This window comes from Struthio camelus, chromosome 1, assembly GCF_040807025.1.
Source record: "Struthio camelus isolate bStrCam1 chromosome 1, bStrCam1.hap1, whole genome shotgun sequence".
In the NCBI taxonomy this organism is placed as follows: Eukaryota; Metazoa; Chordata; class Aves; order Struthioniformes; family Struthionidae; genus Struthio; species Struthio camelus.
This window is the reverse complement of record NC_090942.1, coordinates 43,611,302-43,638,627: the sequence shown is the minus strand read 5'-3', so window position 1 is coordinate 43,638,627 and position 27,326 is coordinate 43,611,302. Positions and strand designations below refer to the sequence as shown.

At 38.8% G+C, this 27,326-nt stretch overlaps 1 protein-coding gene across 8 annotated transcripts in view; it reads left to right on the top strand.

Annotated features, from left to right (window-relative positions):
• Positions 1–521: 521 nt before the first annotated feature.
• The window catches only part of OSBPL8 (oxysterol binding protein like 8), a 100,471-nt gene continuing 73,666 nt past the window's right edge, over positions 522–27,326 (top strand). For 2 of the 8 annotated variants that reach the window (XM_068936005.1, XM_068935993.1), the window contains exon 1: positions 522–714. In XM_068936005.1, coding sequence (XP_068792106.1) covers positions 529–714 — 186 coding nt within the window. In that variant the 5' untranslated portion in view covers positions 522–528. The remainder of the gene's footprint in view (positions 715–27,326) is intronic. The other 6 variants (XM_068936072.1, XM_068936013.1, XM_068936028.1 and 3 more) reach the window with 5 other exon arrangements.

Below are 27,326 nucleotides of genomic sequence, written 5' to 3'. Positions count from 1 at the left end.
TGCGCCCAGGGGCGAGGTAACGGGCAGGGCGAGGGGGCGGGGCGGCGGGGGGGCGAGGTAACGGGCAGGGCGAGGGGGCGGGGCGGCGGGGGGGCGAGGTAACGGGCAGGGCGAGGGGGCGGGGCGGCGGGGGGCGAGGTAACGGGCAGGGCGAGGGGGCGGGGCGGCGGGGGGCGAGGTAACGGGCAGGGCGAGGGGGCGGGGCGGCGGGGGGGCGAGGTAACGGGCAGGGCGAGGGGGCGGGGCGGCGGGGGGCGAGGTAACGGACAGGGCGAGGGGGCGGGGCGGCGGGGGGCGAGGTAACGGGCAGGGCGAGGGGGCGGGGCGGCGGGGGGGAGCGAGCTAACGGGCAGGGTCAGGGGGCGGGGCGGCGGCGGGGGGACGGTCCGCGCCGCGGGCAGGCGAAGCCGCGGCGCGCGAGGCGCTCGCGACCCCCCAGCGGCGGGGGCGGTGCACATGCTGGCGAGGCACGTGACGGGGCGGCGCGCGCCTGCGCCCGGCGGGCTCCTGGAGGCGGCGCTGCGGCCGATGAGAGAATCAAGCGGCGACGGGGCGGGAGAGCCTGCGCGTGCGCCAACCAGCGAGCGAGCGAGCGAGCGAGCGAGCGAGGTCGGGCGCCGCGGGCGGAGCGCGGCGGCGGCGGCGGCGGCGAGGGGAGCGCTCCCGGCCGGCAGCGGCCTCCGCCAGGCGCCGCGCCTCCCCGCCGGCACCGAGGTGAGAGCCCAGCTGCGGGGCTGCGTCCTCATCCCCATCTGGGGGCGCCTCCGCGTCTCGCCCGGGACAGCGGCGCGGCGCGGCGGGAGGGCAGCGGCGGCTCTCAGTAGCCCGGAGCCCCGCGGGGCGGCGGGGCTGCTGTCATCCGTACCGCTGCTGGCGGTGCGGGGCGGGGCGGCGCGTCGCGGCGGGGCGCCGCTGTGGCGGCCGTGCCCCGCTTCTGGAGCGCGCTGGGAGCCGCTCGGTGTCTGGCGTAGGGCTTCGGGTCCGCCCGCCTTCGGTTTGCCTGCTTGAAGTCGGGACCGGTGGCGTGCCGAAAGCCAAAAGCGGTGATTTAGCGTGCCCGCTGTCATCGCGCTGCCAAGGCGTAGCGGCGTTTCAAAACTTCCTTTTAGTTCGGGCCGGTCCCGCTTTGTAGTCAAGGCGTTCATCGTGCTTGAGGACATTTAAGCCTACTTCATGACAGACATTGTGTTAATTACTGCCCTTGCCCCTTCAACCCCCAAGGGTCCACAAAGCACAACTTGAAAGCTGTTAAGTACCAAGTGCAGTTAAAAATTCGCTCCTTTGATTGTGAGTAATCTTCTTCCACTCGCACTGCGAAAATAATCTCGTTGGGCAGTGCCCTGGGGAACAGAGCCTAAATCCTTGTTATTGTAACTGGTGCCTTACTGCTGCCAGCCGTTCTTCTGTGTCTTTTATGAGCAGGCCTTATAGATGGCTCGCTTCCAAACAGAGCGCCCTCAAAAGTTGCCTAGCCACATTTTGTTCAACATACTCGATGTCAATTCCTATAAGCCGCAAACGTTTGCTTGAAATATAGTCTTCCTAAATCATATTTGTTAGAGATGCTGTGTAGAACTCAGTGTCTCAAAGGACCAGGAAAACCATTAATCCATGTGTGTGATTGAAGATGTTTCTAATGTGAGATTTTGCTGCTTGTCCGTTTTGGGTCTGAGAACAGGAAGTCTTTTAAAGCTTATTTTTCATCTGGAAGTTTTCTTAGTGTTAGTTATTTCAATTTAATCGCGGGAAATATAGTAGAAATCAGTGCTTGATGCATTAAATATTATGCAGTTGAGTCCCTGCTGATGCTTATTTAATGTCTACCTAATTTTCACAGTTTTGGAAAGACAGGAGTTGAGCAAAAGTTGTTCTTCCATAGCAAACGTTATGAGCAGTAGCAGATGTCTCTTGTCTTTATCACCTCTGTTCTTCAGTTAGTGGATGTTTAGTGTTGATATCCTTAACTACTGGTCTTATGGGGGGGAAATCATATGATTTCGGTTGACAGATGCTTAGTATCTTAGAAAGGAACTTTTTAGAATTCCCCACAAGCTTCTTAGGATGTTTATTGTTTCAGCCATGCGCTGACTTTTATCAAAACTCCTAACCTTTGAAATAATCTGTTCTGTGAACTTACTACCATGTAGCCATACTTTCCACATGCTAATTAACAGCATTAACTGTTTGTTTCAAATACTGAAATTCTCTAAGATGACAGAGATATGTGGTTGGAGTCGCTAGTCTTGCCTTTGCTGTAACTTTTCTGTTATTGTAGAGTTGTGAAGCTGCTGTAAATAAAGGGAGTTGTTCAGACTGATATAACTTAGATCTAGAAGTGAATTGATCTCTCTCTCTTTTTCCTACTTCGATCATGGATCAGGGAAAGAGCTCCTTCTAAACACGCATTCCTGTCAAATTAAAAACTGACACTTCAGAAAAAGTCTATCCAGGTCATATTTCTGCCCACAACTCTTGAAGGACACACGGACTTCTAGGGTACTTGAAACTCTGGATTAAGTGTCATAAATGTATAAGCTTGTTAGCCTTCACAATATGAAGTAGAATTTCCTGACGTTGCGGGAAAAAATGATGAACTTTTGCGTTTCTTATTCATTGTTGCATAAAGGATTCCTGGCACCTTTTTTGTCTTTGTTTTGACATGGCAAAGTAGGTTTTGACTTCCTTGAGAAGATGATGTTGCTTCTACCTGACGTCAGGCTGAGCAACAGAGGGAAGGATTTGAAAAGTTCTGTGTCATAAGTTCTGCTTAGCTATTGGGTCAGTAGATGTATTTCAAGGGCATACTCTAACTCCTGTTTACTTTAGTGGGAATTGAATCAGGAAAAGAAGTCAGACTGATGTGCTCCTATTCTTTCATTACTTCATATTGTCATTTTGCAGAGCTAAAGGGAATTAAAATGCTAAAATCAATGGGAAAAGACTTTGGGAAATAAAGTTTACTGATGATTGCTCTATATCGAATTACTTGCAATAAACCTTTTAGTGGCTATAAATGCTCTGGTGAAATCGTCAAGAAGGCTCTTAGGGGATACAGTGCTTATAAATGTACTGTTTATCTTTTGTCTGCTCATATGTTCTCAAAGAAATGCTTGTACGACTTCCTAGTATAAGAAACTATGCATATTTTATATTCTGTGAAGTGGTATTCCATCTCTGTCTCTTTACAATAAATTTTTGTGCAGATCACTTCAGACAAGGTTCAGTAAACTGCCAAATCAGTTATTTGGCTTTTATCTCTTCAATGATGACTGTTACACCACCCACCCCTCCCACCCCCACCTGACTTTGTTTTGTGAAGCTTGAAGGAGAGTCTTAGGATTTATTCTCCCCGCTCCCTCCCCATGCCATGGATTTCTTTCATTTTTAGGCTGCCTGTCAAAAATGTTATCTCACGTTAGACTCTTTGGCTACTGTTTCCAAACAAAATAGACTTATATTTAGAAAATACATGCCATCATGTAGCTGAAACTTCCCCATGTGACTAAGCAGAATTTTTTTGTTTTCTTTTTTGTAAGAACCAAACTGTAATGTTGTCAGGTTTGTGATAAAAGCAGTACAGCAACTTTTAGTGTTAAACAAGCCAGAGAATCATAAAAGAAGATGGGGAAAAAGGTTTTCGGTAGTGAAACAGTATGAGCTGTTTTCTGGGAAACAGGATGTTCTTCCTGGCAAAATGTCTCATTCTTTGCCTGGTGGGTGCTGGTGCTGGTGCCCTAGAAAGGAGTAGAATGGGGCAGTTGCTTGCACCATAATACAAGTAGAACAAGCACAAAAGTTGATAATACTGTCCCCAAAAGCTTAATATGGGAATCTTGTTCAGGTAGATTGCGGATTCTAATATAGTTTGCAGTTAATGAAGTTCTTGCTTCTGTGGCAGATGTGCTGTTGAGGAGGAGGGGAGAAGTAGCTGAAACCTGTTTGAGATGTGTATTTGTGCAGTCCCTATGATTACAGGAAGTGAAACAGCATAGTTTTAAGCTTCTAGTCCTTTACCTAGGCTGTTTTGGTGAGTTGGTGAGGAAGATTCTTTAGTGAGTGAACTGTTATTTTTCCCCTCTCCCATTTTGTGGTCATACTGATGTTATCGAATCAATACAACTTTTTAATTTTGTTAGCCTTTTCAGTTAACTTTTATTGCAAGACATATGTAATTGATGGTAAAATAGCTCAGAAATATGTGTATTTTAAGAGCCCATGAGTGCAGTCTTGATGTAAAAACAATTTTTTCCGAAAGACTTTATGATTCATGTTAGAGGGCTCTTTCTGGATTTTGTTCAAGTGATTTCTGTTGTTGTTATCTTGTATTTTGAATAAGGCTGATATACTCTGTTTAACAAACTTCAGCCTATCAATAGTTTCCTTCCTTACTGTAGCTCCTTACAGCTCTTCCACCAATACAGAGAGAAGAATCCTGCTCAGAGTTCACAGCAGTGGCAATGTAAAGCCTCTGTGACCCTCCCCTTTCTGTTGAAAGGGTGAGCAGCTATAGAGATTAGTGTGGCTTTCACAGATTTCCCAGATGGCAGAGGATCTTATTTGTAACCAAAAAGTCCAAAAAATAAGTTATTTACTTTGAAAAATAAACATTGGCTTTCATGATCTTGGGAATTAGTAGAGAAAATGTATTGTTGCTGCTTTATGGACTCGCTTCCACCCTGGACCTGAAGAATCACTGTCATCTGGGAGATGGTTTTATAAATTATCTTCTGGTCAGGGAAATGGTTCCTCTGCTTGAAAAATTACATCAGTTAAAATGCAGTAGAAGCAGAAAAGATAGCCTTATCTAAAACCAACACTTGGCCAGCTTGTGATAAAGGCAAGTTACATGCTTTTCCAGTAATTTGGTCTTAGTTGACTCATTTTTGTAATTTCATACTATAGTAGAGAGACTTGGTGGAGCTTAATGTTTTGAGGACTGACACTGACCTTTAGAAGGAAGGTATATATGCAATGTTGAATCCGGTAAAACGTAAGTGATGTTTGGGAAACAGTGCTTGTAGCAGGGCACTGATTAGCAGCAAATACATTAGTCAGAAGCGTTCTGTTCAGAGGAGCTGGTTCTGGATTGTACAGTTTAAGTTCACTGCAGTATTTTGCTATGTTTGTTTTAAAACAAAACGTTTTATTCCATCTGTACTCTGCAACAGGGAAATCTGTTGCAGATGTAATGTGTATATTAGCATAAAAAGCCTCTTGAGAAAAGCTAAAAATGTTTGACAGATGGTAAGAGGCATTTGAGAAGGGAGATCTTGGTTGTGAGGAAGTAGCTTGGACCTCTGGTGTTAGGAGATGAATAGATAAACCCTATTTTCTTCCCACTTCTAGGTGGAAATGTGAGTTTTAGTTGTTTTTTTTTTCTCTCACTGCATTCTGCAGTGTTGATGATCCTTTATCTGATGAAGATGTTAATCTGTCACTCTGAAAAAGTTCTTAAGGATTCAATGATGTTGAAGCCATACCAGAGAGTGCATATTTGATCGTCCTCTTTCTACACTCAGCCGTTTCCCTTCTTTGTGTTTCATTTTAAATTGTTCCTGTTGCATTTAAGCTTGGACTAGTTCATAAGCTTTTATAGGCTATCTGTATATTTGTACATGTACTAGTGCAGTAATCCTGTCACCCAGTGTTTGTATTGAAGTACTGCACGAGAAGTTACTATGAATATCCTGTTGAGGTAAGGGAAGACAGCTTGCTTCTTTCAGTTATCTCTTTCTTACTATGGCTTCTTGTCAGCAGGTATTTTGAAGGTTATTTTGAGGACCAGCAAATTGCCTTTTTGAAAGGCTTGTACTTGAGAGTACAGCTATATTGCTGGTCATTTAAATGCATGAAAGAAACATTTCAATCAAATTAAGTATTGCTACACAACTTATGGAAACATTGTTTTGTATATCGCAGGTGAATTTTTGGATTATTGAAAGTTTTTAGCTATTTAAGGAATTATGCATCAGAAGAAAATAGGTTGATTTTAATACTGATCTATTTGAAGCCCACAGTAAGCTGGTGGTCCAGGAACCTGAGGGCACGTGGCTGTGGTCCGAAATTTATTGCAAGTCGAACATACTTTTCTCAGGAATAGCTTTGATAATTTAAAGAAGATTTCTAGCTTTTATAAATTAAATAAGATTTCTCACCTCTTCTTCCCTCTCCCTGTTACTTCCAAAAGTAACAAATTAACACCTGTAAATGAAAGACTTGACTTTCCAAAGGACAGAGATGACATTACCAAACTAGGTTTGTCTTGTGCACTGTAGGCCTTTTTCTAAGCCCTCACAGAGGGTTTTATCTCAGCGGTTGGCATATGTTCTGCTTGTTCCTCAAAAACATGTTCTTTAGGTATTGTATTTTTTTTACAGACAATTTGGAGAGTTAAGATGAACAGAGTTTATTGCTTATAACCAAACTATGTTAAGCAGAAAGAACAGTATATTGCTGGTATGAGAACAGTGTGATAAGTTGTCAGTTCAGTTACCATCTCTCTAATTTCTAAATTATTGAAGATTTTTGGCTGCATTCTAGTGGAGAAATGTAATTTTGAGGATCATGAAACACATTTGCCAAGTATCTAGCAAACTTATTTTGCTGAGATGCGGGAATTTTTTGCTTGAAATTTTTCTTTCCAGGCATTTTTTTTATTATTATTGGCAAGAGATTTAGTCAATGCATTTATAGACAAGAGTACTTCACTAGGTAAAACATGTGTAAGGTTTGCTCAAGTGTTGCACTGACTGATCTCATGCATTCTTGGTTAACAAATTCAAACGGTATGTTTGTACATTCTTTGCCTGTTTAAAAAATGTATGGTAGTGCTATGAAGCTGTGATTAAATACTCCTCAAATGGTACTAAAAAAACCAACGTATGTTTACTAGACAGCTTAGTTGTCCTTGTTTGGTTATGAGATAAAGAAGAGATTGGTCAGTTTGAGGATACGTAGTGACAGATAAAACCTTTTTCATACTAAATAACCTCCCCTGCCGGATATTAAATTCTGACTGATGTAAATAACCTGCTTATGGGTCGCTGCTTTTTTTTTTGCCCACAGGGCATAGCATGAGAGCACATGTTACATAGTGTTGCAGATGGTCTAAATACTGTAAAATACAGGTGGAGAGTTAAGGATACGTGGAGCAAAGAAGGGAGGAAGAGTCTAGTAGGAGTCTCATTCTTTGCCTGGTGGGTGCTGGTGCCCTAGAAAGGAGTAGAATGGGGCAGTTTGTCCAAAGTAGAGCTTTGGCTATGACCTGTTAACCTTTACACTTCATAAAGCAAATAACTGTTCTTAACCATGGAAGGAATAGCTAGGATATTATCTAGACATTATAGCAGTGAGTTTGCATAAACTACAGTTCGTTGTTTGTCAACTATGGGAGTCAAAAACTGTGCCTCACTGTACCAGGAGAATAGGTTTACCATTGTCACTGGAGAACTTTTCCAAAAGAATGACTACAGCCTTAAAACAAATGGCTCTAGAAGATCTCTAGTTTCCTTATTTGCCTGATGTTAGCTTTGTCTGAAAAAGGCTCCATTATGAGGCTTTTGGTGTGAGGAGATCGTCTTGCATAATTGAGAACTCTTGTAACGTCTTCCAATATTTTTTTTCCAGTGGAAAGCAATCACAAGACTAAGCTTATGTGTGGCTTGCAGAGAACTGAGCCAGTTTAAATATCCAGTTAGAATAGCATAATCCAATATCTAATATAAAGGTACAAAATGTTTTGGTTGAAACAAACATGTAATGTATATAATGTGATGTATATTACTTGGACACCAGACTCTGAGTTTGAACCATGTAACTTTCTTCCCCTCACGCTCACATGTAGAGCATCAACATGAAGTAACTCCTTTGTTTGAATTCATTGCTTGTCTCTGTCTCTTAAATAATTTACCATTAGCATAGCTCTAGACATATAGACAGGGCGCAGTGCTTCTTGTGTAGGGAGATGGCGGTTGTTTCTGCTCCTTGTCTGTATTGACACCCACACTTGGACTATTGAAAGTGAAGCTGCTTTTGTATGTGTGCTTTTATTAACTGTTTATTCTGTACCTTACAAATGGAAGCTAAACTAAGCGTAGCTGTTAGGAAAGTTGTTGTGTGATGTTAAGGATATCTGGGGAAATTGTTTAGGACTTTGATTACTTTCTAGTGAAAGGAGCCTATGAAGTCAACCAAACACTTTAGGAAGTAGGCTTCTTTTCCCCTGAGTAGGGGCATGTGTGTATGCTTTTTTTAAATTCATCTGTCCTTTGATTTAATTAATACATTTAAAACTTGCTTACATCAATAATGTTCTTACAGGGACATAGAATTTCTGTACAAAGAAAGACTATGTCAGTTTGGCCTTCAGTATAGCATAGACTTACCAAAGATTGTAATTTCTGCAGGCAAATTAGCTGTGTAAGATGTAACTACATTATATATTTCCTTTGGCTAAATGTCTTAAGAAATTCCTTTATTCCATTCTATTCCTTTTTTTCCTCAAAGGGGATTAAAAAACAACAACAACAACAAAACCCCAAAAAACAAAACAAAAAAAAATTCCCAGATAGGATCATTTAAGTATGAGCCTGTTGAACAGCACCGCCAGCTGATTGTTGGCACAGTGGAAAGGATGGTGAAGTGTGGCAAGGAGAGTGGAAACAGGAGCTTCACAGAGCATGGGAGGAACTTTCTAAGCCAATTTTGATGCTAAAATAAATATTTTTTTATAGCTGCAATTTAAAAAGCTATGCTATGTAGCTTTAAGCAAAGAGTTTCATGTTTTGTCACAGCAAGTTATTCTGCGCTTTAGTTGTTCATTATTAGAGCTCAATTCAGTCAAAATCTGATTTATTTATTTTGCTTCGGCCTCCACCTGCTGTATCTCTACATTTTTATTTTTATTTTTTTCCCCTGTTAAATTTGAAATGCCTTTTCCTCTCAGACCAATTCCTGGACAGCTCCTGGAAGACTGAGGTTGTCCTCTTGTAGTGAGTCAAGCATCTTTTGCTTTGCTATAAAAGATATTTTATAAATCTTTGATGTGTTCTTGTGGCTTCTTGACCTAGGTATGGCTTACTAATATACATATTCTTCTTGGTTTTTTGTTTTGTAAGCGGAAGCCATGTTTTTTGCAAATGGCTTCACTAAAGCTCTCAGATCAAGCGATGCTAATCCTTTTCTGTGATTAATGTTTTCCTTGTTAATACACAGAGATCAAGCTTGCCTCTCAGCAACAATTTAGAATATCCATGTTGATTTTCTAACCATGAATTGTAGGTCTTTCATAGTATTTGTTTTCCAAGAGAGTCTGGTTTCTTGTAATCAAGACCGTAAATCGCACGTAAAATGTATAACTTTGCATAGCAAGGAGGGGCTCTTGAGTACAGTGTGTCCGGTGTCTGCAAAATGACTCTCAGTCCCTTATCGTTCCACCAGGTTTCATGGTTAAGACTGCTGGGGCAAGTTTCACTTTTCACTATTTCTGCAGGTTATTTCAAATTATCCATTGCAGGCTTATTTGTATCTTCTTGTGAAATAGGTTCCTTTTGAATAGGTCAGAACATGTATGCTTTTAGTCTGTGTTTTTCATCAGACTTAATGAACTACAAAGCAGATGCAGTCCCTGGGTAGCAGGAAGGTCAAACCTTTAAAAGGGATCTTTGAGAACTTAAAAGCTTGAATTGACGTCACCTAGAAAATGCCACTAGCATCCTTTGAAGAAGTTTGAACAATACTAAACGTTTCAAAATCACATGAATGTTATCTCCTCTTTTGATATGAGATGGTACTAGAAAATAAAAGCCTTTTATGGTTGCAGAAAATTCAGCTGCTGTTTTTTTTCTTTCTTTCTTTCTTTCTGCACTTAGTGAGGAGAATGATTTAGCAATCTAGCTCCTGGAGTTTTCAGACCTGTGGGAAATACAAAAAATAATTGGTACTGAATGTGGTATCTTTATATTGTTCTTGAGACAAGTTCCAGGCTTGAAGGTTGAGAATCCAGTCAAATATTTTGAAATCTCTCATTTAGTATTTTGAGGGTGAAGGATTGTCTTGAATTTACCTGTAATCTGAAGTGTAGGAAGGGGGTTGTGTGTGTGTGTGTGTACACACGCGCGCGTGTGTGTCTGCGTGTTTTTTTGTTTGTTTTTATTTCCTTGTGCATGACTTAAGCCTTCTTTGGGTTCCTCACAGCTTCAGGGTTTTGCTTTGCTGTAACGCATGTTAGTACCTATTTTGTTTAGCACTTTCAAGTCTGTGTAGCATTTTTAACAGTGCTGTATGATCACATATTCTAAAAGAATCTGAAGTCTTTTTGAGGTAAGATGATTTAGCCTTGTCTCTCACCATCTAACTTGCCGTGTTAAATGGAAGTTCCTGTAGGTATTGTATGTTTTGAAGATGTTGCAGGCCTTGTGTAAATATAGAGGAAAAATGAGAAAGGAATATGAACCTCTTCTGTATGAAACTGGTTGATGGATTTTGCTTTTGGGATATTGCAAAGAACTTCATGGATTTTTTTTTTTTTGTCGCCTTTGTACCGTGTGTTTCACATGTTGGACAACTTTATTGACGCAAGTTACATATAGACGAAATCCTAGTTCTATTCTGACAATACTTCCAAGGCTGATCTTTCACTATTCACACCTGGTTTAAAAAGCAGGTGTACGCTTACCCTGTAGTCTTTAGAATTGTTATCTTCTGATGTTCCCATCAATAAAAACTGTGATGGAGGAAGAAATTTAACTTATAAAACAGCATTTGAGATATATCTGCATTAGCCTGTTTTATATCTGATTGATAGTGCTACTGCTAGGAGGATTTTAGCATAACAGAGTCTGCTTTTGTCTCAGTGCCAATTTTGTTACTGTTGGAGTTACGAGTTTGAAAGGCAATATTTGCATCTGTTGGAAAACCTGTGTGTATGAATTCTTTCAACCCCATAGTATGCTTTATAACAATGCTTTATATTAATACAAATATCTAGTGTAGTGAATGAACTAGAAATGTGTACTCAAATAACTTTAGCTTAGTTTGTTATCTAAAGTAGATGCAGATCTTCTTCACAGATGTTCTTACAGGTTCTAACATCTCACAAGAGACTTGTTCTGTTTACTGCAGTTGATTACAGCCTGTGTAATAAAAGCAACATAGCTAAGTTTATTGCAGATGTTTGGCCATATAAGGGTTATGATCCATTTCATTTAGCTTCTGTGATGGAAACAACTCTCAAGAATTTTTCTGATAAAGATAAATAAAATTCCTGAAGTGTGAAAGTGGCCTTTTAAAATTTTTTATCTTTAAGAAAAGGAGTATCAAAAACATGATGTCAGATCAATATTAGGGTAGAATGCTAAAACATAATAAATTTGTACAGTAGAAGCCTGTTACTGGTTTCAGTATATGCCATAGCTTGTTGTGGCAAAACTATTAAGTCTAGACTGTCTGTCTTGATTGGTGGGCGTACACAGTCTAGATCCTGCTCAAGAAGGAAGAGGCTTTGTTTCATGTACTGGCTTATAATGAAATAATTTGGTAACTAATCATCTTTTGTTCTGTGTAAGTTCTTGGCTTGTATAAAAGTAAAGTTACTCTGGTTTAATTTTTCCACAAAAGACTGAAAAATAGATTACCTTATAAAAGCCCTTTAATGCAAGAGGTAGAGGTGCCATTCTTTTTCCACAAAGCATCCTCAAAACATGTTAGTCTTTGAGCTGTTTGGGGATAAAAGACTAATAGCAATGTTAGTGTGTTTTTCCACAGTGTTTGAAGTTGCTGTTCTGCTGTTCTTGATGGTGGACTGAATAACATTAAAAAGTGTTTACTTTAAACAATTGAAACATACTGATTTTTATTAATTCATTGTCCATGCGTAAATATAAAATACAGTATCCAAAGACATTAGGATGATGTGTGGAATGGTAACTAAGGGAAGTTTGAACTTTTCTAATATAGTAATGAATGTAGGAAACGTGAGTGGTATTAAGTCAAAATATTAACATGACAAAAATTATAAGAAGTGAAGACCGAGTGGCACATCTGTTGTTCTATTTAACAAACATTTCAGTAATGTTTAATTACCATGATGCTTAGTCAAGTCTAGGGGAAATAACACTTCTGTAGTAGTTGAAGCAGAGTTAAAAATAAATAAAATGCTTGAAGCGTAGTGATTTGTCGATGAGTCTATAGGTAGTATGATTGGGAGACGTGCAGGGGAAAAATTTCTGTAGACTTGGGTCAGAAAGAGGCATCAACTTGATGTGAATTCATTGCTTAATAGGTCTGTCTCTTTTCATGTGAGAGTGACGTGTTGAGGCATTGTATGTCAGCTGAGCTCTGGTAACTGTCTTTGCACTATAAGCCTTTGGGTTTGACTAGCCCCTGTGGGCTAGTTTCATCCGTTATACAGCCACCATACATTAATTCTGAGCACAATAAACTGTGTTTTATCTGAGTTTTGATAATATGTGTTAAAATTTGCTAGTGTGAGCTATACACTTGAATAACTGATTGATTATGCTCCATTGGAAGTTAATATAGGAATAACCTTTGGGAAGGGAAAAGACATCTGTGCATCAGAAAGAAAAAGTTATTTTCATCTTCCTTTAGCCAACACTTAAGGATCATAAGCAATACTATTGCTCTTGATGTTTTTTCTTAAACCTATGTGTTCTCCAGCTCTCCAGACACCAAATATATCAGTAATTCTGTAAGATGTGCATTCTTTTATTCTTATTTCTAATGAGGAGAGCGTACAATGTTCTGTACTTCTCTCTGTGGGATTACCTTCCTTCTGATCAGATTCTTTTGCAATTTAAACAGTGTTATGGAAATCATGGTAATGCAGAAGAAGGGGGCAGAAGGAGGATTGGGGAAGGCTAGAAAATCCTTACTTAAAGTAGTGAGTATGTTTAACTTACCGTGACTGAGCAGCTGACTGTGCTGCTTGATAGTGTGAATCTGTAGCTGACATTTAACATACTTAAGGTGCAAGCAGTGTGCATGGTACTAATGAAAGGATTTTTTTTTTTTTTTTTGAATGAAGAGGACGTGTGTAACTTTTCTTAACAGTGGATGCATGTACACGTAATGGAATCTTCTCCCTCAATGTTGAGGTAGCTTCTTTTTTTTTTTTTTTTTTTTTTTTACTACTTTTCCTTTCTTTCTTCCACGTAAATGGGATGTTGAAAGACTTTTGCATGTTAGTTTTATTGAGGAAAAACTTCTGGGATTATGGTTTTCTTTTTCCTGTGATTTATGACCTGTCTACATACATTTCCCTGCAACTCCAGCTACACTGCCTCTTCTCATTTTCCTGGTTGTCATCTTTCTGCTCCCTTGATCTGTTATGCAGATCGTGGTTAACTTGCTGCAAGGAATTTCCTACCTCATTTTTTTTGTAACTCTAGACACCATATGACTAATCATGGCTTTAGCTATTTTTGGAAGATTATGGTTTTAGAAGAGGGCATAATCATAACCTTTTATTCCCTCCAGGTAGCTCGGACGCTGTGGAGGACGACTAGTTTTTTGTGAAAGTGATATACTTGCAGGAAGGATGTAGACTATGATCATCTGTATGCGTACTGTAGGGCACAGACACATCACGTGTAGTATCTGCTGTAGTGCAAGAACTTGCTATACCTGTAGAGCATGAAGTGTGTGAGTGTGTATGTATATATTTGTGTGTATAAAAACAATTGTGTTAGAAATATATTATGAGCCGGTAACTTCCTCTAAACTGCTAGCTGCCAGTCCTCAATATAAAACTCTCTCAGCTAGGCTTTCAGTTTAACACATCAGTAGAGGTAAACGTGACCTGAAGTCCTTACATTATTTGCAGCCTCTTTTATATGGATAAGCACAGCAACTTCATATGGTCTTTATGATGCAAATTTTAGGCTTTGAACATGACTCTTTAATTAGTCGGTCTTTTTTTTTTAATTTCTAAATTGAGTCTGCACGATACATGAGAAGAATTTGCAATTCTAGTACAGTAATTCTGGCTTCAGAATTTACACTAAAGATTTTCCTAGATTGTCCATTATGATCTATTGGAGGCTGAACGATTCATGTAGCAATACATATTTCCTGTGCTGAGAGTACAGTTTTGTACTGTTTCTTTTGTGATCAAGTCAAAATCTCAATGTTAATTAAAATGTAGTCTTCATGAGTACATTCAGAAAGCTGATACTTGTTTGAGTTTTGTTACATAAACCAAATTATGGGCCTGAAATTTATCTAGCTATAAAGATTTGTTAACAGAAAAGTCCAACAATAATGTCAATACTCTAATTCTAGCTTGCAAATAAAATTGTAGTTAAAGTTAGCTCTCACTGGCTTGTGCTGCCTTGCAGAAGGGAGTGAGCATATTGTAATGCAACAACTATGTTTAAATACCAACAATGGAAAAAATCAATAGTCTTTTTAGTGGGGGGAAGAATGGGCTTAGGCTATCGTATTGACAAGTAAAAGCAACCTCTTCTGAACAAATGCAAATTCTATCCTATTCTATAGTTGGACACGATTATTTGAATAACACACAAGGCTACTGAATACAAGGAGAGGTTTAAGCCAGATTTTTAGAAAACTCCCACTAGAAAGAACGTTCTCTTATTTGAAAATGTCACACTGAGGCAAGAAACACTGATTTAAAAAGCTCAATTCCTGCTAATCAAGATAGAAAGCAGAACGGAGAACAACAAGCTGTCATAACATGGAGGAAAAACTTCCAAAATAGAAGTCTGGTACCAGGTTTGTACAGCGTCAACTACTTGAATTAAGTATTAACTGGTATCCATTTACAGTCAGTACTTTAAAGAAGTCAGACTGTGTAAGCAGGGAAGATGCTTGCTGAAATCCAGAGTTCATAGTGGAACGGTGCTTGATATTCTCCTCCAAGCATAACAACAATATTTCCTTTTTAAGCTTAATAATTGATTCCTTTCACAGTCATCAACTCCATTTGGTTCTCATCTTGGAACAGAAAAACATGATTTTTTTCTCTTTTTGTGTAAACTAAGAGCTGATGTCAGAAAGCAGAAAGTGAGGCTTTTTTTTTTTTTTTAATTCTAAAAGGCATCTATTCTGGTCACTATCCCTTCAGATCATAGGTTATATAAATAATGCTTGATGTCTTAATAAGTAAGTTCATACTGAATTAAAACAAGTTTTAGCTCTTTCTTTCCTGTATCTTTGCTATATACATAATATTTGTGTTTAGTCAACTTTAAAAAGCTGTCCTTGTATATCTTATTGTTGCTTTCTACTTTCTTCGCTAGCAGAGCTTGACTTATATCACAAGACCGATTAAAGATTTGGTACTTTGTCACTATTTTTAATCATAATAAATTAGAAAAATGTATATTGCAGCATATGCTGAATATAAATAGTTACTTTTTGTTAATAAGTGATCAAAGTGTAATTTTTGAATAAAAATTTTGAACATGTGTTATTATCAAATGATGTTTGATTCCTGACTATTATTTTGTAATTGTACTTCATTTCAGAAAATGAATTGTTTTTTGCTTATCTGAAGCTGCTTTTGCTTTTGCTTGACAGATTTCTCTTTTTGTAAGTACCACCCATTTATGAAAAGGCCTTGTGTTATCTTTTACTGTATATATACTGAAATTACCTTCTTTTTATTAATTGTCATATAAGCAGCACAGAAGGAATTGATACGTGAACAGAATAAGGCAAATATTAACATTCAGTTGTTCTGTTCTGTGAACACTTCCAAGTTTCAGCTGGAAAGTCTTTCATTTGAAGAGAAGAAACAAGGTAACTTATCTTTAAATCCTATATAAATTAGATGTCTGCCAACAGAAAGCTCAGAAAAAATATATTGCAGGTGTTGCTAATTTATCTTCCTTCATTGCAGTTCTTCTTAGTTCCTTTCCAAGGATATATTTTTGAACTCCTTTAGTTATTTTTCTGTATAACATGTTGTGAAGTCCTCCTTCTTCTTATTACAAATGCAAGAGTTCTTTATGGCTCTGTAATTCTTAGCATCTTGTCTGCTCTTATGCTGTGAACAGTTAAAAATCCTGTCTTTTTGTCTAATACATTTCTTCTGGATCTAAACTGTTAGCAGAACTGACTGCTGTGCTGACCTGAACCTGTGCGTTCCAGGCTATCAAAGATCGAACAGAAAAGCTATACTACTATATGGTTTAGTCTGCTTTTGGAAAAACAGGCTGGTAACTGCCGTTAACACCATGGTCGCTTGGTTTAGCTGAGTAGGAGTGGAAGGCTTAGACCTCTTGAACCTCTGGGTCTTTTGTTCTTTGCTTTTGTTTTAAATTTCAGGAAGCTATGACTTGCTGCATCTTTCTTAAGTAAACAGTGTAAAAGGTAACTTGACTGTGTTTTGTTAGCGTGAACTGTAGACTAGAGAAAATGGGTTAAGTTTTTTTTTAATTCTGAATATGTTGTCTGGCAGCTGACCTTTTGTGAAATTGGTATGTACAAAAGTGTTCTTACTGGCAGTCACAGCAGAGGAAGGGGAAGCTGGAGTGACAGAGAGCTGATATTACTCTCAGCGTATAGTGTCCAGAAGTGATAGTTGAAATTTGAGACATGTGACACAGACTTGCACTATTATTCATCGTAGACATTTTCGGGGGAGGTTTAAAAAGGAATGCTTACGCTTCCAGTATTAACAATTGATTTTATTTTGTTACTATTTTTTTTTGGTTGGTTTTTCTTTTTTTTCTTTTTTGCTATTAGTTCCTTGCAGGTGATTAATACATGGACTGCTTTTTTATTGGGTATTTCTATCTTAATTTATACTTGAAACTTGGATTGTCTCTTTTTGCAACATGGGTGCCATTTGTTGTGACTCGTAATTCTTAAACATGTTGAGAGAAGTAAATACAGTGGCCTATTTGGAGTGTATTGGAAGTAAGCTCTTGACTCTTAGGGTCATTAGAATATAGTTTAGTGCCTTGGTAAAGGTGATGTTTGGATTTGCCTAGCCATCTGTCTATGAATACTGGGAAGGAAGGAAGGAAGAGAGTTTGTTTTGTCAGAGAGCGGCAGGAGTTTTCATTACTTGTAACTTGATATAAACTAATCTTCTGCAGCCTGCATTGTGTGTTCCAAGGCAGGGCAGTCCAGATAGCAGAAACAGAAAGTAATTTCTAAAACAAGCAAGTTTCATGTCAATGAAAACTTAGAAAAAGTCTTGAGAGAAGAAAAGTGGGGAAATCAGAGTTTTAACTTGTGGTCCTAAAGCCCTCACTGAATGCTTTGTTCTTTGGGTACCCTCTGCCCCCTGTATCAAGGGTCAAGGAGAAACTTGAGTCTTGGAGAGAAGTGATGTGAGGGCTTTAATACAATCACTTAAGGGTGTAGTAAACAGAAATTTCCCGACTTAGCCTACATCTGTTTTATTTTCTTAAAAAATAAAAATCTTTACTTCCACCTCAGTTGTCCTATTGCAGCCATCTTTTAGACTTTTGCTTTGTTTCATTAACTCACTGTTTCAATTATACTAGTCACGCACTTTAAATACCTTTTCTCCCTCCTAGCTTTATTCTTGGGTTCCTTTTTTGACGTACAGCATGACACACAGCTTCCTTGCTTTCCCATTTTTTTTTCCTCCAGGTCATCAGAGTCTTATCTTCAGTTCCACTCACCTCCCTTTCTCATCTTTCACTTGGGTATATAGTAGCGTATTTGTTCTTGGCTGCTGTTCTGCCTGTCTTAGCAGCTCGCAACTCTAGTGACATTCTTTGTGTTTCTTTGACCTCTGTCTGGAGGAAAATACATATGTTCACTTTTTTATTTTATTATTTGTTCTCATCAACCTAGTTGCCTCTTCTGCTGTTGTCAAATTTTAAATGTCTCTGCTTGAAGCCTGTGCTTAGTAAACTTTGCAGCTTACCTTGCATTGCACAGCTCATGCTATTGTAACAGTGTGGGAGAAGCTGCAGCAGAGTGCTTGTGTCAGCAAGTCTTTCCTCTCTGCAGCCAAATTACTACAAACATGAGCTGTACAAGCAAAACTAGTAACGCTCTGTTTCTCCCAGTATATATAGCATCTAGGATGGCTGTTATCAGCATCCATTTATTTGCTAGGACCAGAACACTTCTAGAAGCCTTATTATTGATACTCTGGCAGAATGCAATAATACAGATCTGTTCTCCATTGCAGCTGTGGACTTTGCTGTTAAGCTTGCTGACTTAAGGAGGATGCTGTTGTGACTTGGCTTTTGCTCCTCCTTCATCAGCATCTCTGACATCTCATACCTCTTGTGTTTCCCTGCAAACGTTTTGCTTAAGATCAAAGTTACTGTCATCTCTATTAAAAGGATCAGGCGGTCCTTTTCCGTAGGAAATGGCAAGGCTTGTAACTTATTCTGACTTGTGAGCGTTATGATAAGCTTGTATACTGTGTCCCATGAGAATCTATTTGAGCTAATATTTACGTACCTTACTTGAGTGGTATATAATGAGACTGACAACTCGGAGAAAGTTTTTAGCCTAGGGGGAGTGCAAACATGAGAATTACTGAAGAGGTGGCTTCTGAAACTGTTGACTCACCAGTGGTTGGTCTGTTTTTCTTGGTGATGGCATGGGGTTTTCATATTGGTGCTCTTAATTAAGAACTCCTTCTAAACCTATACAATGCAACCTCTAAGAGTTGTGTTGCCAGAGCTGTACGAATGGGATACAGCATATTTTGTTTTCCTCCAAGAATGCCCGTTGAAAGGAATCCACTTGGATGCCTGTCACTTATCCTTTCCAAGGGTGAACTGCATATTAAGAACTTGTGTGAAGCTTATGCCGTATGTGTCATGATGTGTATGACCCTGTAGACAGGAGTGACTCCTGGGGGGTTCAGCACAGGGGAAAGCTTCTAACTGCCAGACTAGACTCCTCTTAATGAAAAGAATTAGAGGTTAGACTGAACCTCAAGTGGTTGCTGTGCAGGCCAGTATTTTCTGGCAAGTCTGTGCCCTGATTCCAGGAGATTTGAAAGTTTGGAGGATCCAGATGTGCTCTGTTACATCAGAACAGTGCTTTCTGGGTAAAAAGGCTTATGCTGTTCTGATCCTGGTCAGCTGAAGTACAATGTCTGAATATGGTCAATTCCCACTTGCAGGAACAGCTTATTGTGGGTCACAATTTTGAAGGCTGTTAGCTGTAGTAACTACAGTTTTTATGATTCATTAGATGTTATGATACACGTCCTTAGCTGTCTGAGAAAGGACAGAGATTCTGCTTTTCAAGCTGACGTATCAGGTAGGTTCTGCAAATACTCAGACTGCAGTTCTTGTAACAAATCTTGCAGTTGTATGTATTGTGCTATTTAACCTGGGGTTAAGGTAGGTGTGAGTTGTACTCACATAGAATACTATGCCATCAACAGAACAACTGAAATACAGTAGTTGTCAAGGATAACTTAACAACAATCAAGATACCCCCTGATGGGAGTTAAATATTTGAAATAGGTCTTAATGTCTTAATGTGGTACTGAAGTTTTGTAAGATCATTCTAAGAAGGTTTTTAGCCACCTTATAAAGGGGCCACTTTCAAAGTGAATAGCTAAGTCAAGGTTGTCAAAATACTTGAAGAAATGCTTGCTAATCAGATTAGTGTGGGTGTGGGGGAATCAACACCCCCGTCAACTCCGCTAGGAAATGAGTGAAGCTATACTGCAATATAATACACAGATCACTGGAAACAAAATTCTGATGTTAAAATGAGCAGTAACCTTAAAACAGAGATAAGCAGTTTGGCTTCCTTACACAAGCAGAAACCACTTTCTCTGCAGTTCCTTCTATGAAAAAGGTACGTTATGTTTCTGCTTAGTGTTGTGAGTGAAAATATCATGAGCTTATGGTTTAGTGTCAGAGGAAATAATGACGATTAACATGAAGGACTAGATGCAACAAGAAACTATAAAGACATCTAGATTTTTATTTTGTCATTAAAATGTGACAGTGTCCTGTATAGAACAGCATGGAAAAATTATCAAGTTTTATACTTGGCTCAGAATCTGATATTATAATATGAATTTGAAGCTCAAATAGGGAAGGGTAGAAAATGGGAATTAGCTGTAGATTTGTTTTAAGCAAAGCTGAAGAGTGCTCTTGGTCCCCAGCTGTCACAGTATTTGTATCTGACATGCAAAGTAGCTCTTGTTTGGAGTCTGTATACTGCAAAATGTTCGTGTAAGTGGCCAGATGTTGGTCTTTATCTTCTACACCATCATTACTAAGGGGTCTGATAATAGAATGACATACTGACTGTGCCCCAGCTGCGTCAAAACCAAGAGGAAAAAATAAAAAAGAAACCTAATCACCTGCTGGAGATCCACACGCGTGCAGAACTTCACAGCAAGGCAACTTGTTTTCATATTTTTTACAGTGGATATCATATTGACTCTTAAAACTGATAAAAATGTTTTTGTCTAAACAAGAGAAAACCTCATGTTCAACAGAGTGTTTTAAAAGTTCAGAACCCCTTTTGATCAGTTTGAGGCACTCTTTGTCTGTGTAAACCGGAATGTTGCTACTCTTAGAAACATTCCTGAAAACAGACAGTTGCTTGTGGTTTTGTGGTGTGTTTCTTATTATTTTAAAGCCAGCTGAGCTTAAAGGTCAGCTCTGAAGAGACTAATTCCACTCTTAAATGTGCGTGTGTATTTTTTTTAATTAAGTTTTCAATTTCTGGGCTTTTATCTCAGTCGGAGGTTTTTCTGAAGCCTTACCTTGCAGTTAACTATTGTAGCCCAACATTTTCCATGCTCTTCACATGTAGGTTAGAAGCAGTCAATGACAAAACTGAAATTTCCAGTTCCACCTGCCTGTCCAGTAGTATTTCTTCTACTTTAGAAATGATAACCCCATAAAAGGCAGTTTCAGCAGCAAAAGTCTTGAATACCTCTCATTTTTAATAGTCTATTGACGGGGTGGGGGGAATAGAAAGAGTTCCTGCGAGTTCCTTCTAAGAGACAGACAAACAAAATGGCTTTACAAACCAGCATAATTATATTGCAGCAAATACATGTTTTCAAAAAAACTGCTTCAGTGGAAACCTTATTTTGTGTATCTGTGACATACTGTGCACTGGAGTATTGTTATCCCTAAGAACTATGTTATTACTACTGAAGTAGATAGGATCAGAACAGAAGGTTAAGATGTCCTAAAGTGCTATACTCATGCCTACTCGCATGGCATGGTTGTGATTTCTGCCTATTGGCTGTGCCTGGGCGTCACTTGGGGGAAAGCGCAAGCCCACAACCATTCTCAAAAGGCAGAATAAATTAGGGCACCCTATTGGGGGGGAAAAAAAAAGTTAAGCTTTGTTAAATGTGAACTTTGTTGTGCCAGCTGAGAATGGGTCCTGGCTCATTTTGGATGCTAGTAGTGATAGAACTAATATCTATCACCGTAGCTAATGAAGAAAAAGGGGAGTCATACTTCATAATCCAGGTAGTCCTCCTTCATCCTTTGTTTCTATGACTTTTTTTCCCCCTGTTAAGAATTTGGTTTTGTTAGTATTAGAGACCCTTAATAACCCTTAATAAACCTTAAATGTTTTAGTCTCTTCATGGGGAATTGAACAATTCAATTCTTCAGTTCTTGTTGAAATGTGTTTTATTTATCGGGTAGTGAATTATGATTTTTATAGAGACAACCAACAAATCCCTAGTAGTGTCTGAAGAAATAATTGTGCTTTTCATTTAATTTTTTTTTCAATTAAATGCATATGTAGTTCTGTAGTCCCAAAGTGTATAGACTGCTTTGCATTTTAATTGGTTTTCAAGTTGAATTCGTCTTTAATGTTCAAGGCCAAAGACAGGGTTATGTAGGTTAATCTTACTTATCAACACTTGGAAGCAGTTGTTCTTTTACGTGAAGTGTTGGCATGGTTCTCCCCTCATTTGCAGGGAGACCCAACGAGCTAGTTAGATCATGAAGTAATTAGAATGTTTATATGTTTTTCTTGGTTAGATGGTTTGGATGGATAATTTTCTCAATTATTTTGCAATTTCTCATTTATAAAGGAGATCCAAATGGATATTCATTAAAGATTTGGACTTTATGAAATTAATAGTACTCATGGAGCTACCAGGCACTAATTTCCTGTTTCAGATATGTTACAGAGAACTTGTATAGCCATTATTAAAGATTACAGTATGTTGTTGACTGTCTCCTTTTAAGAACAAAAACTAAGAATGTCACGGATTTTTCTAAAAGCTATCATAGGAACGTAAAGCTTGCACTGCATTAAGAACTAGTGGTTTACCTCAGTATCTTTTCCCTAGTTGTGATCATTAGGAGGAGAAGGCAGCTGATCTTTCCCTGGATTTTTTTGAAGGCTGCAGAATGAAGGAACAAAATCCTTTCTCACAGTAGAAGTTATGCAGACCTAAGTGTCTTGAACGAGGATTTTGGAACACTTGTTGCTTTCATTGAAATGAGTATTACATGTGCTTTTGCATGATGATTTTGAAAAACTTTATTCTTCTGCATGGTCATCTGCAGAAGAATCTGATTTTTTTTTTTCTTTTAAATTGAAACCTTTAATTATGAGGTGCAGTGTACCTGCTGAACTTCACTGACTTATGTCTCTGACCACTGATTTTGGGTCTGGGCACTCCATTAGTAATGGAATAAAAATACACTGTACTTTTATAGCCTATCTCATGGTTGGAAACGCGTAGCTCCAGTTGTTTTTCTGGCTACTTCTGCAGGAGATCTAAACAGATAGATTCAATTTTCTTCTAGTTTTCCTTTTTCTGACATCTCAGCGCTGTGTGCGAAAATAAATGTCGTATGAGACCATATGTGCCTAAGGAAACGAAAGCCTAGCTATGATTAAGTCTAAGTGTACATTTCTGAATCTGAGCTATAGCTACCTAACTTCCATTCTTTATTATCGAGATGGAGCTATATGTTATTTTTTTAGCAAAATACTGGACTTGGGAAACATGTGTAAGTTGCCTTTAAGAGAATAAAATGTGTAACATGGTACTGGTGTAGTTAGTTGCTATGGCAGAGAGATAATACTAGCTTAAAGCAATTCAATACCTTCTCTTAGTGTTTAAGCTAGTATTATCTTGATATTGTGTACAATTTTAAATATGAGTATAAACTATAAAAAGATATTTAAAAACTAAGGATTATTCTGGTCAGTTTTGGTGGCAGTATTGGAATGAGGGTAATAGTTTGAAGAGAAGGGTTTAGTTTTACTCTTTTTAAAAATAAAGACGTTCTCTCTGTCTTGGAAGTTTTATAATCTATTGAGTTTGTGAGGTGAAAGATGCTCCTTTTTAGAAGTATTCTTGCACTTATTTTATTAAGAACTGATTTTGCTGGAGTTCATGCCTGCCTTCCAGGTTTTTGTGACTGTTGTCAGTGTATCCCTGGCCGCCCCTGCTGAGGGATGTCTTTTTGTCTCCTGCCCCATGCTATTCTTGCTTCCCTGAACTAGCTGATTAATGGAGCAGGTGGAGGATGGTGGGGAAGCAGGGTTCAAAACTTCCCGTCCTACTGGATTGCATGGTTCAGCAGACAGCCTTCCCCTTAAGTCACCTGCTCAAACTATCTGACTACTCCATTAACCCATTTTCTGGGGAACAGAATTCCCAGTATTTGAGTACACTGGTCAGCGCTTTCGGGCCCTTAACAGAACAACTCTTCCTCTGTGTCGGCCACCAGTCTTTCCTCCATGGGAGCTGTTCTTCTCTGGAACATTTCAAAGGACTTCCAAGGCTTGGTCTTCTGGCTGCGCTGTACAGAGTAAGTGAGCTCGCAAACTTTGTGGTCCAGCAGGAACAAAATTCTGTTACCTACATCATCACACTTTCTTTTCTGCTTGAATGAGCTGGTCGTTTGTGTCAGTCCCTGAAGGAGAACGCTGAATGCACTCTGATAATGGTGTGGATTTCTTGCTACTGAGGATCCTGGTATCTCCCCTTGGTACTGGGAGCAGAAAGCACTCTGCTTGTCAGAAATGGGTAGCGTAGCACTTCTAACTTCTTAAGTCTAACTTCTGTGCTTAAGGATAGGCATTGATCTGGGAGAGGGCTGGATTCTGTTTTCAGCTCTGGCCAAAGTTTATATACATTGTTTGAGTGTAAATAGTGTGAGCTGTTGCCTAACTTAAAGCAGGAATATCAAGCTGGTTTCTGAGGGCTGTGAATTGTAGTTACGTTAAGTCATTTGGCTATGTTTGTATCTCTTCCATAGCCGCTTGTTGCGGTAGGCTAGGCACTTCTCATCACCCAAAGAAATTTCATGGGGGACGTTTACCTTTTTGAAAATGGGTGGGGAAACAAGGGGGCTGTCCAAAATGTGAGTGCAGTATCACTTGACAGATCTGGAATACCGTAATATTTTACAGCTCCAGTGGGCCAGATTATATGGCTTAAATGCTATTGATTCATCCTGTTAAGTTAAAAGCTGTATAGCATTCCTGCAGCGCTTTCAAATGCATGTTGATAAGCAGCGACTCGGGAGCTTGAAAAAGACATGCTTGGATGTTCGGTGCTAAAGGCGTTAGTCCTAGTTAAGCCTATACAATGGCTATTGGAAATACTTGTTCATGAGGTTTTTTTAAAAAAGCTATAGAAGATCTTGAGTAGCTAACATATAGACTAGCGTTGATGCATAAAAAGTTAGAAGTTAGGTTCACTAGCTCACTTTAATTAGGCAAGCAGTGAAGTGAAAAAAACTAAACTTGGCATGAACAATGGAAATCTTAATTAGACTTTCTAAAACTTTTTAATAATCCATGATGTGTAATCCAGATACTATCACTGCCTGTTTTTGAGCCTGCCGCTCCTTTAAATTAGAATTTCTAGCTTTTTTCCTGTTGCGATATACTTCTCTGACCTTTTGTTCTGCAATTCTAATACAGATATCCTGTGTCTTGAAATTGTGGAAATTACCTTCTAGCACTAGCTGAAGGAAACTCAAATGAAGGCTGTCTCTTATGTCATCAACTCTCTATTAATATCAAGAAGAGACACTGCTGCCAAGATATGGAAAACTGAATTGTGCTTGAGAATAAACATTAGATTCCCGTTTGAAATGTGCACGTTTAGTCCTGCAGCACATACATTTCATACAGCCTCCCAGTCATGGTACAATTATATTGCAACTAAGCACAGGTCAGCTGAAATTTGCCTGTGTGTGTTTAGTTTAAAAGCATGAGAGACTGTTTAGCGCTTGTATTGATTTTTTGTTTTGTTTCTCTCACTTTGGACCAGAAATTTGAAACATAGTTGCTCTCTAACTGAACCCTGGTAAGTGTGTTCATGGTTCATCTTAGCAGGAACCAGAGAAGTAATCTCAGTTCTTACTTTGATGAAATTAAGCTGTTTGGTGAGAGGAGGGAAGTTCTGTACTGGTAGATGTTTGGGAGCTCTGGATGAGAAAAGATAGGTATGTTCTTTAGATTGATGCATTTCCTCAACAATGCTTATTAACAAAAAAAATGCTCTACCATTGTTAGACTTTTGGAAGCCTGTAGTCCAGTGCTAGTTCTAAGTAAATACAGTTTAAGGCAGTGTCTACAGAATTTGAATCATTGTATTCTTCTTGGGCAGATCTTAGTAAATCAGCTAAGCAAAATGTTTTGGGATTTTTTTCAGTACCCAGAACCAATTCCACTCCCCCATGCCCTTTGTGAAACTAAAGGTTTCTTTTGTACAAGTAGAAATGAAAATATAAAAGAGCTATTAAAGTTTATTTCACTTCTTTAAAGTGAACTCATCTTTTTCAGTTCTTAGAAGCAGCGAAATAAACAGTCCAGAAAAAAGATTTAAAACTTAGTAGAATTGCCACCTGGAAAATCAGTCCTTTACTTCAGACTCAATTTTGAAGTAATGTTATTTGTCTTTCAGCTTTGGTTTTCTTCTTTTTCCATGCTGTAGAAGTTCATTAAGATGATTCTGTTCCTTCAACTCTCATGTCTAGGAGAGCTTGACAAACTTGTCTTTGAACCTGATGGTTCTTTCACATTTGGATCACATTAAACTGGATATCTTACAGATACAGAACGTTAGGATAGTTTGTGCTCTAGAGATCTTACAACCAAACACTGTCATTTATCAGTTGAATGGAGGGATCCGTTAAGAAATGTTGTTTTGTTTTTAGGGGGACTGCCATTCCCATTTTTCTAGGAGTCTAGCTCCCAGACAGATGGGGGAGAGACTAGGTGAGAAAAGAGGATAATTCTCCTTAAGCAGAAGACTATGTAATCTCTTGGACTGGGGCTGGGAAAAGTATTCTTCTTCTTCTCCCAGCAATACAGACTTTTTTTTTAGCATGAATGACATTGCAGCATGTATCATGTATGTTGCAATGTCTGAGATAGTTGGTTGGTGTTCATATTAAAACTACAACTTGTTTATAAACTCTCAGTAAGCAAAATGTGAGAATGTCTGACCAAGTACATACTCTGAAATTGTTGCAAGCTAGAATCTTGTGTTTGCTTAAGGCAGAGAAAAATGATATTGGGAACCAATTGCAATAGCTTTGATATGGCACTGAATTGTCCTCGTGATGATGCCTGTGTGTCCAAGCAAAGTCATTACAATTTCTGAGGTACAGCTTAAACCACTATGAAATAGCTAACTTCCTGTTACAAAGGAAGTAAAAGTAAAGAGTACTCATCTAGCAGTTGATATAGTTTATCCGACAATTGTCAACTCACTGATTCGTAATATGAACAATTGCAAGTAATCATACAATGTGGTCTCACAATAACTGTCTTTGAATCTTTATTTCTTATGCAGTTGATTAAAATTTCAAGTGAAGGTCAAGAATACAGAGATATTTGTATCTGTGATTGTATTCTAATCAAGATGTTTAGACAGTTTCATTGCTGAAGATATTTTTCTGCTGTGTTTAAAGTATTAAAGTAGATATTTTTTATTGTTTTTAGTGTTCCTTTTTCAGCATGATGAATTAGTTCTGCTACTAATATGACTAAAGTATTTTTCATAGGCTTGAAATAGTAGGTATCCCTTTTTTCCTTTTAATGCTTTGAATCTATATTCTTGACAGTAGTGTATGTCCAGGGGAAAAGAGAAAAATGTTCCTTTTAAGAAAAGCAAGGTTGGATTTTGTTTTGGAAAGTTCCATGTAAAGGAAATTCAAATCTGTCTCAGTATCTTAGAACTGCAACTGATTCCACTTTGGCATCAGAAATGGAAGGAATTGCTCTTCCACCTATCCATCTTGTCTATGGAAACATCTCTGACTTATCGTACTTTTTCACTTCAGAAATTCCTTAAACAAAAGTATTGTTTTTCCTTTTCCCTTGGCTTGACTCCTTTTGTTTCCTGCATCGGTTTCTGG